The sequence below is a fragment of the Myotis myotis genome, unplaced genomic scaffold, assembly GCF_014108235.1.
Source record: "Myotis myotis isolate mMyoMyo1 unplaced genomic scaffold, mMyoMyo1.p scaffold_m19_p_1, whole genome shotgun sequence".
Taxonomy (NCBI): domain Eukaryota; kingdom Metazoa; phylum Chordata; class Mammalia; order Chiroptera; family Vespertilionidae; genus Myotis; species Myotis myotis.
Window position 1 is genome coordinate 151,968,505 of NW_023416313.1, and position 17,860 is coordinate 151,986,364.

At 38.9% G+C, this 17,860-nt stretch overlaps 1 protein-coding gene across 10 annotated transcripts in view; it reads left to right on the forward strand.

Annotated features, from left to right (window-relative positions):
- SLC12A6 (solute carrier family 12 member 6) overlaps positions 1–17,860 on the forward strand; it is an 86,907-nt gene that overhangs the window by 7,555 nt on the left and 61,492 nt on the right. For 2 of the 10 annotated variants that reach the window (XM_036296229.1, XM_036296231.1), the window contains exons 1-3: positions 10,800–10,930; positions 12,469–12,503; positions 15,038–15,102. The exons of 3 other annotated variants lie outside the window; for them this stretch is intronic. Coding sequence is in view for 3 of the 7 variants with exons in the window: in XM_036296205.1 (XP_036152098.1) it covers positions 3,152–3,178; positions 3,692–3,733; positions 10,831–10,930; positions 12,441–12,503 (232 nt within the window). In the remaining 4 variants the exon portion in view is untranslated. Of the gene's footprint in view, positions 1–2,472; positions 3,179–3,691; positions 3,734–10,799; positions 10,931–12,440; positions 12,504–15,037; positions 15,103–17,860 lie in introns of those variants that run through there. 5 more of the 10 variants (XM_036296240.1, XM_036296247.1, XM_036296205.1 and 2 more) reach the window with 4 other exon arrangements.

Genomic DNA, 17,860 nt, shown 5'->3' on the forward strand with positions numbered 1-17,860 from the left:
AGGTACTCACTTGATAGCATTCATCTGTTTACAGTTGGAGCCATTTGGTAGGTAGTTTTTTGTTGTTGTTTTTTAAATATATTTTATTGATTTTTTACAGAGAGGAAGGGAGAGGGATAGAGAGTTAGAAACATCGATGAGAGAGAAACATCGATCAGCTGCCTCCTGGACACCCTCCACTGGGGATGTGCCCGCAACCAAGGCACATGACCTTGACTGGAATCGAACCTGGGACCCTTGAGTCCGCAGTCTGACGCTCTATCCACTGAGCCAAACCAGTCAGGGTGGTAGGTAGTTTTAATTTTCAGGAAAGTAGCACCTGAATTTCCTTCATTTTACTGGCTGAGTCTGCTTTTACTTTGGGGTAAGGCTATTCATTTTTTATATTGCTAGTTTTAAAAAAGAAAACACTGGGAAATAGTTAAACATTCTTGTATACATGTGTACATTTTCATTTTGCAAATCTATGAGAAATTGAATTCAACTGAAATGTATCTCTATTCTATTTTGAGAGTATTAGCCCCTAGCTTTTAAAAAAATATCTAGAAATAATACTTCTTTTCAAAGCTGGTTAATTTATATCCTAAAATGCATGTAAAAATTATGTTTTGTTGATTTATTTTTTCTAGTTTAGCAGTATGCTAGTTCCAAAAATAATTTAATAGCTAGTAGGAAATAGAAAGTGTTCTTTCCTGACTATCAGATGAATTATTTCCTTTCCTAAAAATCATCAGTTTTGATTTTTATTTTCATTTAAAAAAAAAAGTAATTTTCTTCTGAGGTAAGATGGAATTTCTTATCCAGGAGAAAACTGAAGCTGATATGGTTAAATAAAAAAAAAATGTCTGTGATTCTGATACATTGTTCTTGTCATTACACTTTCTCTACTATACTAACAATGGTTGGCTCTGTTGAAATATTTATTAGGCTTCAGTTGTACATTACTGAAGAGGAAGCATAAAAGAAATGCAATTTTTATGTTTTGTGTACATTTTTGCAATTACTTTGTCTGGCATTGGGGGCATTAAAGGAAATAATGGGGCGAAGTTAATAAAATGACGTTTCCCAAATAACTTAAGGTTCTATATTCCTAAAAGAAAATCTGTTCAAACAATGTGTATTTTACTGTTGTTGTTGTTTTAACACAAATGATGTGCAAATACCGGGGCAGTGTAGTAGTCCTGAATTACCTGAACAGTTATTGATTTAGTTAGTTGCATTAGTCTGTCTTTCCTAAAATTAATGAATATTTGTATTTTGGCTCAAATACAAATCCATTTTGAAATGTTTTGTTGCAGGGGAGGGAGAAAGTAATAACTTATAAAGACACTTTTTCTATGAGATGAAAATTAACCAGGACATTTTGTTTTGAATTGTGTTTTCATTTCCTCTTTTGAAAATATGTTCTAAGTTTCGACAATATGTTGCTTAATATCTGCTTTTATTTTGTATACACTGCTTATAGTGTTGACTAGAAGCTCATCTAGCAAGTATTTCACAATAAAAGAATGAAATGTCACACATCAGAAATGAAATAACTGCCAGTGCTATCTCTTTGGTTGGTGTTTCTTGGGTTCCATCATACCTGGACTGTAATGACATTAGACTAATGAAAGAGATGGGCAGCCGTATATAGGGACTAACAATATTGTAAAGAAAAAAAAAAGCAACAGTGGAAACTGAGGGCTCAGAGTACTCAGATACTTTTGATAATGCCTTCTTCGTATTTGGGTCAGCAGCCAAAATGACTGCCTTAGCTATCAAATTAAAGTAGCTATCCATCAACCAACCTACTGCATTCTTTTCTCTAGTGAAGACTCACAAGTTTAGGCCCCTGAAGAAGTAACTGGGTAAGGTGATAGTATGTTGTGCTCTGAAGGTTCTTTCTATGTTTATAACGTATTTGTATGTATAGTCCTAGTTTTATATTGCCTTTTAGTATATCCCTTAATTGGATAATAAGATCTCGAGTTCCTTGAGAGTAGGAATAGAGTCTTGTTTGTCCTTTGCATTCCTCTTTCCTGGCACATAGTGGACACTCAAATATATTGAAGAATGCATGATTTCTTCAGCCTCAATAAAGCAGATTTTCCTGAAGTTTAATTTGGAGAACTCTTTGTCTTCCTTCTCTACAATATTATGAATCCATCAGAAAATAATGTGTTTTTTCTATGAACAGTATTCTCTTGCAGTGGTTAGCCCTCAAATGCATTATACAAAATTCATCACTGATATCATTTTATAAAAATTAATTTTCATAGACAGTCTTATGTAATTTTGAAATGTAGAAGGCGTTTATTTTATTTTTTTAAAGGAAAATGTATTTCTTTTTAAAATGTTTTTATTGACTTTAGAGAGATAGAAGCATCAATGATGGGAGAGAATCATTGATCAGCTGCCTCTTGCACACCCCTTACTGGGGATCGAGCCCGCAACTCCAGGCATCTGCTTTGACTGACCAGGAATTGAACTATGACCTCCTAGTTCATGGGTCAGTGCTCAACCATTGAGCCACATCGGTGGGGCGAGATGTAGAAGTTTTAAGTCCTTGCTATCAATGGTAGTTGATCCTCACCAAAATAATTAATTCTTTCTATAATTGTCTATATAGTAAGGTAAAATTTAGAATTTGTCACCATTTTGATATTTTAAACTAATATTTACTGTTGCAGTATCTGAGGAAGAAGGGTTTGCTGAATATGGTAAATAAGGAAAATGTATTTTAAAGAATGAGAGCCAGTATACTTTCCTGGCTCCAGTTATAGCTCTAAATTTAAATAATAAACTTCTCATTCTATTTTCGCTAAAATGTTTACAAGATTCTCTAACACAGACCTATTCAGAGTGTAGTATGCAGACAGTGCTGGCCCATGAGCTGTTTATTACCTGTCTGTAAGGCCATGAACTTAGAAATTGAGAGTTCATAAGGAACTTGTATAGTAGTTTGATAGAATAATTTTATGTCTTTTGAACTTAATAAAAATTGAAACTTAAGTTATGTGTATTTTTATTTCATTTTCTAGTAGTTTTCACTTTTTTTCTTTTACAGAATTTTTAGCCCACAGTGAATATAGTTCTTCACCAGAGATAATCTGCAAAACACTGTTCTCAAGAAATGGTTCATAGCCTTTTATATGTTTGCCTAACCTGAATGATACCACATTCAAGGGGATGTGAGGTAGTGTTTGCCTACCAGTGGCCCTTTGAAGCATGAGTTATCAGAATGTGGTGGGGCAGTGGCTTAGTCTTTCATGCAAGTCTGATATTTTTCTTAAGAATCTCTACTCTAGCACATATTATCTCTTTCCTCTCTCCATATAATTCCATATCTGAAGTTAGATATTTTTAAAGAAATTCAGATCTTTTACCTCTCAAACACATTTCTCTAAAATAGGACAAATTATTAGATTGACTAGTGTACCAGTGCATCGATTCATGCACATTGAAAGGAGATTAATTAGAAGAAATATTTTAATATCGCTATTCGCCCTTTCTTTATAATAGAAGTGTCAACCAAATGACAGATCGAAACACACACGTGATTGGTGCCAGCAAGAGCTTTATATGTATGACTCATGCGCAAGTCAACTTAGCCTTTTATATATATAGAATAAAATTGCTTAATTAGACCTGCTTTCTGATTTAGCTAAATTTTTTCCAGCCCAGTGAAGCACCCCAACTTCTTTTTCAGGTAATGGTCAGAAACACAGCAGTAAATATCAACACGAAGCAGGTTAGTATTGTAGATCACACAGGGAGAAGAAAGGGTAAAATATGTCACTGCAGCAGTGTTTGACTACATTGTGTGCAGTGAGAAAACTAAGTCATTTTCAAGTTCCACCATTTCTTCTTTTCAGTTGGGTCAAATTTCTAAACTTTCTAAATCTCTGTTTTCCATCTAATGAAAATAAAATAGGATTCTATTGAGTCTCTTATCTACCTACTGCAGGACTTCTGTGAGGGTCAAATGAGATGAGGCACGTGAGAGTGCTTCACAAATATTTGGTTAAACTGTGAAATGTTTGCACCTGGCTATAAAGCAAGTTTTGTTCCTGGGCTGAAGAAACTCTAAGAAGGCTAGTCACTAGGGAGAGGAAGCCGGGCATTGCTACATGACGTCATTACCCAGCGCCCACAGCGACCGTTTCTGGGCTGGACTGTAGACCACATTTTGTGCCATGGGGTCTTGGCAGCATTGGCTGCAATTTGGTGGGGTGTCACTCTGGGGTGGTGGGGCCTGTGTCCCACTTGGGGGAAGCCGAGTATTGGTTTGTCAGCACCAGGTCTGTGGTGCTGTTTATTTTTAAATGGCCAGTGCGCACCACGGCAGCTCCTGCATTGAGCGTCTGCCCCCTGTTGGTTAGTGCATGTCATAGATACTGGTTGGACGGACACTTAGCCTTTTATATATATAGATGGGCAGTGCGCGTCATGGCAGCTCCTGCGTTGAGTGTCTGCCCCCAGGTGGTCAGTGCATGTCAGCTTCCTGTCAGACGGACACTTAGCCTTTTATATATATAGACTAGAGGCCCTTTGCACGAAGATTCGTGCAAGAATGGGCCTTCCTTCCCCTGGCTGCTGGTACCGCCTTCGCTCCGACCCAGAGCTGCCTTTCCACCATCCCATGCTGCCCAGAGGCCTGGAGCAGCTGGGGTGGTGCGGAACACCTGCATTGTCACCATGGCGATGATGCAAGCATCCCGCCCCACCCCCGGCCACTCGGTGCCTGTGTATGCAAACTAACCCGCCATCTTTGTTGGGTTAATTTGCATACCCACCCCATGATTGGCAGGTGGGCGTCACGAAGGTACAGTCAATTTGCATCTTTCTTTTTTTATTAGTGTAGATTGTTAAAAAGATTTATAGAATAAAGAGTATGAAAAATTTACAAACGAGGATAAAACATTAACCTTTGTAGCTCAGAGTTCTTCATAAATTTACCTTGAGCAAGAAAATTATTCTGTGTAGTGAAAGGATTTTTAAAAATCTATTAACCACCATTATGTGCAAAGCCTTGTACTAGCTGCTGATGGGGAATAAGAATAGGGCACAGGTTGTGCAGTTAAAGGTTTAATTACAATCTCATTTGTAAGATATGTAAAAAAGTATAATAAGGTTAGTTTCTACTCATATTTATTTAGTTGCTAGCTAGTGGTTGCAATGATTCAATAACAATGCCACCCTAAATATTTTGAAATAATATTAGAAGCAACTGCTTGGAAATAAATTTCACTTTCTTCACTATTTCTTGTAAAACACCATTTCTAATAAACCAAACACTGTAAGCACAAAACTATTAATATTAACTGGTTACAATTTTAAAGGGTAAGTGTATCTAGATGTCAATAGTGGATAAAGCTCTCAGAATGGTGTCTTCAAACTATAGGAACTTAGGAGAGATTCATAAGACTTGAATCTGTTTCTATATCAAATCCATTATTGTTTGCTCAGCACTCCCACTGAACTTGTGTGTGTGTGTGTGTGCACGCACACGTGTGTCTTAAGGTATTTGCATAAGACATTTATCATATGAGGTGTGTGAGAGATGGAGAGAGAAGTCTGTGAAAAGGTGTGGACAGATAAGATGAATTAAGTCTACATTGTGTGTGCTCATGAAATCTAGTCTGTTCTATTTTATACATCTCCAGTTTTTTACTAGCATGCTGGTATCCTTGATCAAGCTTTAATTGCATTTTTTATTAAAAAAAAAAGAATGTTACTGAACATGTTACTAAAATCTCAACATCATATCTACAAGATGCTCTCAAGAATGAACAGAATAACATTTGGTAAAATTCCTGCATTCAAAATGTATGTGGCTTTTTAATTCTAGGGATTTGGGTTACTGCTCACATATTATAGTTTTCTTGCATCACAGATCCATTTTTAGCATGAATTAATAGATTCTTTTTTAGAATCATTTCAGCAATAAGATTACGTGGTTCTAAATTATTTGTATATCTTTTGTACAATACAGTTCCCAGAGGAAATACTTGATTTGCTTTAAAATTTATTGATTTTTCAGAATATAGTATAATAATGTATTATAATCTGATAGAAAATCCTTATTTGAAAATCAGTGTCCATTGACTTTCCATTAATTGTTTTAATCTTTTCACTAAATCTAACTTGCCTTTGTTTATTTAATAGATGGGTTGAACGAAACAAAGTGCTGGTTATCATAAGTTGTTAGCTGTGATTAAAAATAATTAGGTAGTGTAGCATAGTAAATTGTACTTTGAAAATATTACCCAAATAGACCCATTCTGCTAAAAAAAAATGGGCTTTTTTTTCAAAGCAGACATAGTCACAAAAAAGTGTTTTACTGAAAGCAATTAGTAAAATAAGTATAATGTGTATAATATTAGGCCTAATGTATAATGGAGTAATCCTATCCTATACAATAAAAGCCTGATATGCTAAGTGTCTGGTTGTCCCGTCGTCCATTCAACCAATCAGAGCATAATGTTCTAATGATATGCTAAGGCCGCTCAACCACTCGCTATGACTTGCACTGACCACCAGGGGGCAGACAGTCGACTAGTTGACCAGTCGCTATGACATGCACTGACCACCAGGAGGCAGACGACCAGTCTACCAGTCGCTATGATGTGCACTGACCACCAGGGGGCAGACACTCTGACCTGTAGGTTAGTTTGCTGCTGGGGTCCAGCCGATTGGGACAGAGCGAGATGGGCTGGACATGCCCTGGAGCCCTCCTGTGGTCCCTCCCTGGCTAGCCAACCTCTGCCGTCCGTCCCTGGCCCCGATGGTGCACCAGTGGGATCCCTCAGCCTGGCCTGTGCCCACTCACAATCCAGGACCCCTCGGGGGATGTTGGAGAGCCAGTTTCGTCCTGATCCCATAGTCTAGGCCAAGGAACCCTACTGGTGCACAAATTCATGCACCGGGTCTCTAGTCCTATATAATAAAAGGCTAATATGCAAATAGACTGAACAGCAGAACAACTGAACAACTGGTCGCTATGACTTGCGCTGACCACCAAGGGGTGTGCATGGAATATGGTGGGCATCTGCAGTAGGTAGCAGAATGCAGAACATGGTGGGCGTTGGGCACGGTGGGATGGTGGAGCTGGTGAGTAGGGGTGCCAGATCAAGGTGGGGTGCCGGTCACTGTCATCGGAGCGAGCCCCTGGTAGTTACTGAAAATTCTTTGCTCCCATGCGTAACGGTCCCACCTGGTGCTCGCACCCACTGCTGGTGATGGCCCTGCTTGCACCTGCTGCTGGCACTGGCCCCAATTGCTCTGAACTGTCAGCGGGTGCAAGCGGGGCTGGCACCGTCAGCGCATGGGAGCGGCGGTAGTGGGAACAGGGCTGTCAGCAGACTGGACCAGGGGTCGTGGCAGGAGGGGCCGGGCCCGGGGTGCAGAGGATGGGCTGAGACCCGCCCCGGTGCCCACTGCAGCCTCGTGGCCCACAGTTCCATTCAGGGTGCATGAATTTGTGTAGTGGGCCCCTAGTGCTATTATAAAGGCCTTTTATCCTAGTCTGGTTTATATCGTACTACTTAAAAATAAATACCACATATTTTTTTAAATGTAAATATTTAAAACCTGTTTGGTGACTAATTTCTAACAACATTCAATACCCTAAAATCAAAGTACTGTAAAAGCATTTATGTAACTGTCTAAACCTTATATGAAACAGAATTTGAGCCATAAGTGATGTGCTTTTATACTTAGACTAGAGGCCTGTTGCATGAAAAGATTCGTGCAATAGGCCTTCCCTTCCCCTGGCTGCCGGCACTGGTTTTCCTCCAGTACCTGGGACCCAGGCCTTCGCTCCGGCCGGAGCCACCTTCAAGCCTTCGCTGCTCCAGCCAGCGCCGCCTTCAAGCCTTCGTTGCTCCGGCTGGAGCTGCCTTCAGTTTCGTTCCGCCGCTTCGTGCCTATGTATGCAAATTAACCACCATCTTTGTTGCCAGTTAATTTGCATATCTTGCTGATTAGCCAATGGGAGGTGTGGCAAAGGTACGGTCAATTACCATGTTTGTCTATTAGGATACCCACACACCCACCACTCAGCATCTGTCATTAACATTTTATTGTACTTGCCCTATCACATGTCTTTCTATCTTCTTTGTGCAATTCAAGGTAATTGCAGGCATTAATTAACTTCTCTCAAATACTTCAAAATGCATATTATTAGAATTCAGTATTTTTTTACAGATCTTTTTCTTTTAAGGCAAACTTTATACAGTGAAATACACACATTTTAAGTGAACATTAACTGAGTTTTGACAAATTTATACACCTGTGGAACTCTAAACTCTATCAAAATGTATAATATTATCATAACTTGGGAAGTTCTCTCAAGCCCCATCCCAGTTAATCACCTTCATCTCGCCAGAGGCAACCATTATCCTGGGTTTTTTTTGTACCATAGTTGAGTTTTGCCTGTTCTAAAACCTCATTAGTGAACTCTAATATTATGTACTCTTTTGGTTAAGGCCTCTTTCACATAGCATAATGTTTTTTAGTTTCATCCATATTGTTGCATGTCTCACTGATTTGTTCCTTTGTAGAGCTGAATAGTAATTCTTTGTATGAATATATCATAGTTACCTTACCCATTCTCCTGTGGAGTACACCTGGTTGTTTCCAGTTTTTGGCTATTAGTAATAAACTGCTATGGACATCCTTGTACAAGTCCTTTTATGGGAATATGTTTTCATTTTGGGGGCGAATACCTAGAAGTGCAATTGATGGGTTATAGGGGAAAGTTCCAGACTCTTTCCAAAGTGGGTGAACCAGTTTACACCCCAGTAACCATGTGTGAAAGTTCCTTTTGTTCACATTCTCTCCAAATTGGGTGTTGTCAGTCTTATCAATTTCAACCATTGTGGTGGTGGAGGTATAGTGATACATCATTGTGGTAGTTTATTGTACCTAAAATAGCTACTTCTTACATCCCACCCTCTCTATCTAACCAATCCTCAGACATAGCACTTTACCACTTTCTCACCCACAGTTTTTCTGTACTATAACTTTGTCTTCAATTTCTTTATGTCCCTTCACTTTTACTTATAGTCCACTGTAAGAGAGAACTATTTTAAAATTGCTGACCAATATGGTACCAAAGCTTCAAGTTAATAAACAAATTACTCCTGTCATAGATTAACAGGTATTTGTTACCTTCCTACTTGTTTAGCTTGAGAAACGTTTTAGAGGGGAGAAAAGACAGGATAAAACTGTACAAGGCTTAGATGCACAAGCTGTACACAGATTCAAAAACACAAGTCATTTTTTTCTGTCCATCAACTATAGATTAGCCATAACAACTTTTTTAAAAAACATATTTTTTTTATTGATTTTAGAGAGTTAGGGAGAGGGAGAAAGAAATAGAAACATCAATGATGAGAGAGAACCATTGATTGGCTGCCTCTTGCATACCCTCAAGGGGGATGGAGTCCACTACCTAGGTATGCACCCTGACTGGAATCGAACTGTTACCCCCTGGTTCATAGGTTGACGCTCAACCTCAGCCACACCAACCGGGCTAATTCAACTGTTTATAAGATAAATATGAAAAGCAAGATCCTACTGGAATATCCAGTGGCACTAAAATATTCAAGAATTTGGAACCCAGAATATAATATTGAATTCTTTGACAATTTGGTAGTGTTTTAGGTTCCTTTGAATCAATTAGTAGAATAGCTACCTGAGTTGTAAGTATGGAAAAATCACCAGGTACTATACTTCCACACCTGACTTAGATTCTTTCAATGATAAAAGTAGTTTTACAAAAACTCAACAGGTCAAACTTTTCTCTTTCCCATATATAAAAGTAAGTCTCAACCTTGGCTGCACCTTAGAACCACGGGGAATCTGTTGCCCAGGCTCTACTTAAGAGCAATTAAATCAGAATATCTAGGACAGTGGTTCTCAACCTTGGCTGCACATTAGAATCACCTGGGAATCTTTTTAAAATCCTGATTTCTGGGCCTTATCCTCCGGAAATTCTGTTTCTTTGTTACTAATGTTGTGGCCTCACCCCATAACAAAGAAACAGAATTTCCGGAGGATGAGGCCCAGAAATCAGGATTTTAAAAAGATTCCCAGGTGATTCTAATGTGCAGCCAAGGTTGAGAACCACTAATCGAGGATGAGACCCAGGCATCAGTGGTTCTTAAGTCTTCCCAGGTGATTCCAGTGTGCAGCCAAGATTACTAGCCAGTGCTATACAAGAACTCATCAAATGAAATTTAGCTAAGCATATGACTTTGTGCCCTCCCATGAAACGTCTTCTACGCTGCCTACCTACAAAGGTATTAGAAGTTTTTAAGCTGGGCTTCACCACTTACAAGCTCTGTGACTTTGGGCAAGTTCTTTAACCTGATGATTAAATGAGATCATAATGAAAACTTTCTAGTGCAATGAAGAGCATAGAGTAGGTCTTTAACAACTATTGATTCCCTTCACTTTTAGAAGCGGTGCATATTTGAATGAATGTGGGTGAGCATGCTGTAGTGCATGAATTCTCTATCCAGCTTTTGGCAGCTCTCGGAAAGGAAAGCTGCCTAAATAGTTCTTGGGATTCTTGAGCTTAATAACCATAAGCAAAGGGTGGAGTGCCAAGTGAAAGATAAATGCTGTGGAAGGCGTGTCTTCCAGTGTTCCACTCCCTCTAAGGTTGTTGATCACGTGAGCCGAAAGTACTTCCCTATTCCCAGCGTCAGTCTCCCTTAGGCAGTGTCTGAGTCTGAAAGGGACACGGCGAGGAAGGGGTGGGCGGAGTAGACTTGGAAGGAAGTTTAAATACAGAAAAAGCACAGGATTTCAACAATGCCACACTTTACCGTGACTAAGGTAGAGGACACTGAGGAGGAGGCCGCAGCTTCAGTCCCCCAAGAGGGGGAGGCCAGCTTAGCAGAAAGAAAAGCCCGGATTCAGCATTCAGATGAACCAGGTAAGTACTCAACCTGGGAGCTTTGGGAACTTACAGGGTTTTTCGTGAGAGAAATGGTAACAACTAGTCAAAAGACCTCCTTCAGATGGAGAAAAAAATATTGTGGTTAAAGTGTTTTTCAATCAACTGTTTCACTCCCTTGTATATCTGATAACCTCCTTTCTCACATTCTGGTTTGTTTTTCCCCACAATGAGTTCTGTGTTCATTACCTACAGGTGAAATTGAATCGGTGGCAATGTATGAAAGGAGTTTTCAAGCAAAAAGAAAGGCACAGTAAAAGTCAATTTATGAACAATTTAGAATTCACCTTTTGCTCAGACAGTTTAAATTATATCTGGAAAAGTACATAAAGAGCGAGCATGGTTGGGTAGTTTTGTACAATGGACTTTGCACTTGTGACTTCTCAAGTTATTCAGCATTTTGCCTCAACTTACCAGTTAAACAGTAACTTAATAGTGAATGGTCTAAGAATTCTTTAATGAAAGAACAAAAGTACATTATGGTGACTAGCATAGTATTGGATTTAATAAATTTGATGAATGTGATTATCCCTATTATTTTCTTTTACTAGTAACAGTTACACTTCCTGAGGGAATTGTGGTTTTGAATTTTTAAACATGCAATTAAAAGCTTGGTTAATATTATAGTATTAAATATAGTTGTAGTTTGAAGCCCTATTTTTTAAGTCTGTAAATTTTATAAATTGTCTAAAACTTCTCTAGTGCGTTAATGAAGGCTAAGGAAATAATCTCTCAAAATTCCTTTTGATTTTAACTTTTCTCTACAGCGGTAACACATCATAATTCCTTGCTATACACGGCCGTTTACTCTCTCCTATCTTATCAAGCCTTCTTGAATTTTTAAGAATCTTTAAAGATAAGGACTATCAAAAACAAATTTCCTTTTATTTTTTTCTGTCTAGTGAGAGAATTTACTAGGGAAGATAAGAAAGTTTTATGGAAACTCTTGTCTGTCTGGTTATTTTCATTCTGCTGAATTGTCAGGGTGATAAGAAGTTGAAAGTTTAACCTACTTTGAACTTAAACCTGATTTTCCACCTCTTTAGCCCAAAGAAGAAGTTAGGTTCTCCTTCAGAATTGTGTGTTTGAAGCTACACTGTCTTAGTTGTTTATGTTTGTTGCCCTTAAATTTTAATCTTTTTAGGCATTTGTCTTTGCTGTTCTTCATTAATTTCACAAAATGCAAACAAGTGAAGTCTATCTGTATCTTATTTCACCTCTCATTGTTTTTTGTCTTCTCTTCACCACCTCTGTTTTACTATTTCATCTTTACTCGTGCCACAGTGTTTGAGGAAACTTGCTGTATTCAGATTAGAACAGTGTTGAAGTCATTTAATCTATTATCAGTCACCTAGAAAAGCCATAAACATTTTTTTATAGCAACCAACTCTGTAATAATTGACATTGCTAGGCTTAATTTATTTTCTTCCATGGTAATTGTTTTGGACAAGGAAGAGGTGACAGATATAATCTAACTTGAATTTAATAGGTTTTTTTATTGGCGTTTTCCATGACAGCCCAGAAAGTGTCCACTTGAATGAACTATTGTTTGGTAAGTGAACAACTGATGGGAATACATTACCTAAATTGTATTTATCTTTATTGTAGGGTTAAATTAGAGGAAGAAGGGGGAAATGTATATGGGAATAACCTGAAAGTTTTGTTGTTTTTTACTTAGGAGTAGGATATTCTCTTTTTTAAAAAAAATATATTTTTATTGATTTCAGAGAGGAAGGAAGAGGGAGAGAGATAGAAATATCAACGATGAGTTTGATCGGCTGCCTCCTGCACGCCCCCTACTGGGAATTGAGCCCACAACCCAGGCATGTGCCCTTGACCGGAATTGAATCCGTTACCCTTCAGTCCACAGGTCAATGCTCTATCCATTGAGCCAAGCCAGCTAGGGCAGGAGTAGGGTATTCTTGAGGATAGATGGTCTTTCTGGAGTAGTTGCCTGAAATGCATTTTGTTCGTCTGAGTTAAAATATCCTAAATTGATTGTGGCTTTTTGCAAGCACTTCTAGTATGAGCCATTTATGTAACCAGTTGTTTTGTTTTTCATTGAGTGTTTGTCTTTTAATATATTTTTATTGATTTCAGAGAGGAAGGGAGAGGGAAAGAGAGATAGAAACATCATTGATCAGCCCGGCCCATGTGGCTCAATGATTGAGTGGTCGCCCAGGAACCAAGAGGTCACCGGTTCAATTCCGGGTCAAGGAACATGCCCAGTATGCGGGCTCGATCCCCAGTGGGGGTGCATGCAGAGGCAATCGAACCACGACCTCCTGGCTCAACCACTGAGTCATGCCGGGTGGACGAGTGTTTTTTTCTTTTTATAATGAAATATATGGAGAGAAAAAATACGTAGTGTCATATAAATTGAACATATTTAAAAACCAGATCATTCTTTAAATAAATTTTAAAATGTGTTTTTTAAAAGATGAGATTTACTTGAACTAGACACGTAATTTGAGATAAAATACAAACTAACTTTAGCCCTGGCCGGTTTGGCTCAGTGGATAGAGCGTTGGCCTGTGGACTGAACGGTCCCGGGTTCAATTCCAGTTAAAGGCACATGCCGGGGTTGCAGGCTCAATCCCCAGTCAGGGGCGTGGAGGAGGCAGCTGATCAGTGATTCTCTGTCATCATTGATCTTTCTCCCTTCCTCTCTGAAATCAATTTAAAAATAATAAAAAGAAAATTATTTATGAAAAAAGCATACATATAGAAACTAATTTTAAAAAGAAATATATTAATCCCTGCCATTCTAGTTGCCAGAATGCTAATCTATTAGAACCCTGCTTAAGTTTGGTTTTGAAGGGAAAAGCAGAAACTCAAACATTCATGACTGTTTTTCTTTTTCCCAGTCCAGTTTGTGTGCCCCATCCTGTGTTTTCTCAGCAACTTGTCTACAGAATTAGCACGTATCACCTATTTACTTCTCTCTCCCACAATAGACTGACTATAGATTCCTTGAGGGTAGAGACTTTGTGGGATCATTTTTGTATCTCCAGGTGAATTGAACAGAACAGGCAATTTGCTCACCAAACACAAATATCATGCTAGGTGTTGTACTTTTTCCCTAAGGCTACAAATGCATAGGAAGTATAAGTTCTGCACTAAAGGCAGCAGAATGGTTTTAGAGCCAGAGATATGGCTTTGAATTCCAGTCCTACTAATTATTACTAATTAGGAGAAGTGATAATTTGTATTATTACGTGAATGACTTTGGGCAAGTTATTTAACTTCTCTAAGGCTTACTTTACTTAAAACAAAAGGAATAACAGTACGTATTTCACAGGGTGGTTAAGAATTACATGGGAAAATGAATACAAGCATGAACATATGTGACACACGGCACTCAAAAATAAGAGCAACCTTTGCCCTGGCTCAGTTGGTTAGGTGTCATCCCCTGCACCCAAGGGTTGCCAGTTGGACTCCAGGTCCAGATTTCAGGCTTGAGCCCCAGTGGGTGGCGTGCAGGAGGCAGCCTATATGTTATTCTCTCACATCAATGTTTCTCTTTCTCCTCTTCCTCTCTCTCTAAAAATCAATAAAATCTTGGGGGAGGAGGGAAGAAGAGCAACCTCTTACTTATTAGTACTTTGTAGTTAGTGGTTTAATTAGAACAAAAAGAAACTGCTTTGGATAACAGATGATGAAGAGAATAATGAATGATATGTGGAGAGGACCCGAACCGGTATCTCAGAGGATGGGACACAACTGATTCTTTTTTTTAAAATTAAATCTTTATTGTTCAGATTATTACATTGGTTCCTCTTTTTTCCCACCATAACTCCCCTCCACCCAGTTCCCACCCCTCCCTCCGCCCTCACTCCCCACCCACTGTCCTCATCCATAGGTGCACTATTATTGTCCAATCTCTTCCCGCATCCCCCAAAACCCTTTCCCCCCCAAGAATAGTCAGTCCATTCCCTTTCTATGTCCCTGATTCTGTTATAATCACCAGTTCATTCTGTACATCAGATTATTTATTCACTTGACTTTTAGATTCACTTGTTGATAGATGTGTATTTGCTGTTCATAATTATTATCTTTACCTTTTTCTTCTTCCTCTTCTTAAAGGATACAACTGATTCTTGAAGGAAGGTCTAGAGAAGGAGGTTACAACAATAGGAACACTTAAGAAGGTATGACAGGAAGGTGGAGAGCATGTGGGAAACAAAAGTTTAAAGTAGCTAGCACACTGGGCATGGGTAAAGATAGCTAAGAGAAGTGTTACCAACTTCATCTTCTCCCTGCGCTGTGAGAATATTAGGTGTTATTGCCAGTTTAGAGATAAACTGAGGCTATTGACAGTAATTTGCCTCAGGCTACATGAGGAGTAGTGGCAGGGCCAGCAGTCAAACTTCTGAGTTGTTGTTTTTTCAGCACCACTAAGGAGCACGCCTGCTGTATGTTCCAGTAGCTAAGTTTCCATCTATTGCACCTTCTAGGAATTTTAATAGCAATGGCATTGAATTTAATCAAAAGCTTTTCAACATCTACTGAGATTCTCAAGTTTTCTTTCTTTTATCTGTTAGCATTGAATTATATTAATAGAGTTCCTGATGTTGAACCACTTTTATATCCCTAAAGTTGAATTTACTTTGTCATAATGCATTATAATTTTTAATTTTTTTCTTGTAAAAATGTTTTATTGAATTTATTGGGGTGACATTGGTTCCTAATATTATATAGGTTTCAGGTGCACAATTCTATAATACATCATCTGTATATGGTATTGTGTGTCTACCACCCCAAGTCAAGCCTCCTTTCATCACCATTTATTCCTCCCCCCGCCACACACACACACACACACACACACACACACACTCTCTCTCTCTCTCTCTCTCTCTCTCTCTTATCTGTCTCTCCCCACCCCTTTTTCCCTCTGGTAATCACCATACTGTTTGTCTGTGAGGGTTTTTTGTTGTTCTTTTTTTTGCTTAATCTTAACCTTCACCTTTTCACCCATCCCCCACCCCCAAACTCCCTTCCCTTCTGACAGCTGTCAGTCTGTTCTCTTTATCTATGAGTCTGTTTCTATTTTGTTTGTCAGTTTATTTTGTTCATTAGATTCCACATATAAGTGAAATCAGATAGTACTTGACTTTCTCTGACTGGCTTATTTCACTCAAACTTCTAAGTTTTATGTGCTTCCCATCACATCATGATGCCAAGTCCTAGCTTTTTAAGAATAACAGAAAGTGTCCTGGCCAGGTAGCTCAGTTGGTTGGAGTGTTGTCTCATGCACCAACAAGGTTGCGGTTCAATTACTGGTCAGGACACATATCTAGGTTGTGGGTTCAATCCCCAGTCAGGGCACTTATGGGAGGCAACCAATCAGTGTTTCTCTCTCCCTGCCCAATGGGATCAAACCCCAACCGAGGTATGTGCCCTGACTGGGAATCAAACCCGAAACCTTATGGTATATGGTATGATGCTCCAAACAACTGAGCCACTTCAGCCAGGGCTATATATATATTTTTTTATTATGGAAAATTTCAAACGCAAAAGTTCAGTGACTTTCTGTTGGTGTTCTTTATTTTTAGATGTTCTCTATATTTAGGGATATCAGCCTTTTGTGATGTAAGTTGCAAATATTTTTCCAAGTCAATATTTCTTTTAAAGTATTATTGAGGCATAATTTGCATAAAATAAACCACACATATTTAATGTGTACAGTTTGATGAGTTTTGAAATGTGTGCATTCCCCTGAAACAGTGATCATAATCAAGATGATAAACATTTCCATCACCTCCAGAAGTTTCCCTGTGCCTGTTATGACCCACTCACCTAATTCCCTGGTCCCCAGGCAATCACTGATCTGCTTTCTGTCACTATACATTCATTTGCATTCCCCAGAATTTTATGTGAGTGAAATCATACTCTCTTTTGTCTGCTTTTATACAGCATAATTATTTTTAGATTTATCCATCTAGTGTATATCCTTTAAATTCTACTTACATTAAGGTCTTTATTATTTTTCAGAACTTAATATTTAGGGCCGTAGTTGATAATGTTACAAACCACAGATATTTGCACCTCACAGAGGCTTTTAAAATTTTTGACTTATTTGCCAAGATTTGAATGTTTTTAGGATTAGTCTGTAAACAGGACTTACTTTTCAGAGAGGGTTCTGGGAAGGAAGGTGAAATCTCACTATTTCTCTGTTCCTGACTCCAGCCTCTGTTTGCCTCTCTTGAGCCAAATGACCCCTTGATCCAATGAACAGTTAGGTGTAAGGGAAGCCTGGGCATGTGGGCGCCCTGTTGGGGAGCTGGCCCAGGTCATATTCCTCAGAGAGAACAAGTTGGACAAGAGAACAGGCTGGATAAGAGCCTGGGGATGAGGATAAGAGTGGCAGATATAGGAAAGATCTTGGCTTGATAGAGATCCATGGACTGCTTGATAGAGATCCATGAAAGAGAAAGGGAAAAAGCAAGGGAACTCACTATCCCTGAGGCTAGGAGATGTAAGGAGACCGGAGGCTTCCTCCTGGGTCTCCGCAGGGCTGGCAGCTTGCCTGCTGCACTGCCTGCCAATGGGGGTAAACACCGCGTGCCTTTCTGTTCTCTGGAGACTGTTCCCACTGTGGTCCTTCAACAACAAAACCTAAGCCCCTCTGAGGTAGCAAAGAAAACAACCTATCGGGGAAGCCAGGCAACCAGAAAGAGAAAAATAACGTAGAATAAACAGTGTGCTGGGCCAGCTAAATAGAAATGCTGGAGAAGACAGTAGCTTGAATATGAAAATAATAAATAATAGGAGCGTTTAAGGAGGTTCAAGTATAAAAAAAGACTTTGTTGAGCAAAAATATGATTTCCTAGCTAAATACTTACTGCTTCATGACTCTTAATCCATGCACACACACCTTTTTTTTACTATCTCCACTGAAATGTAAAA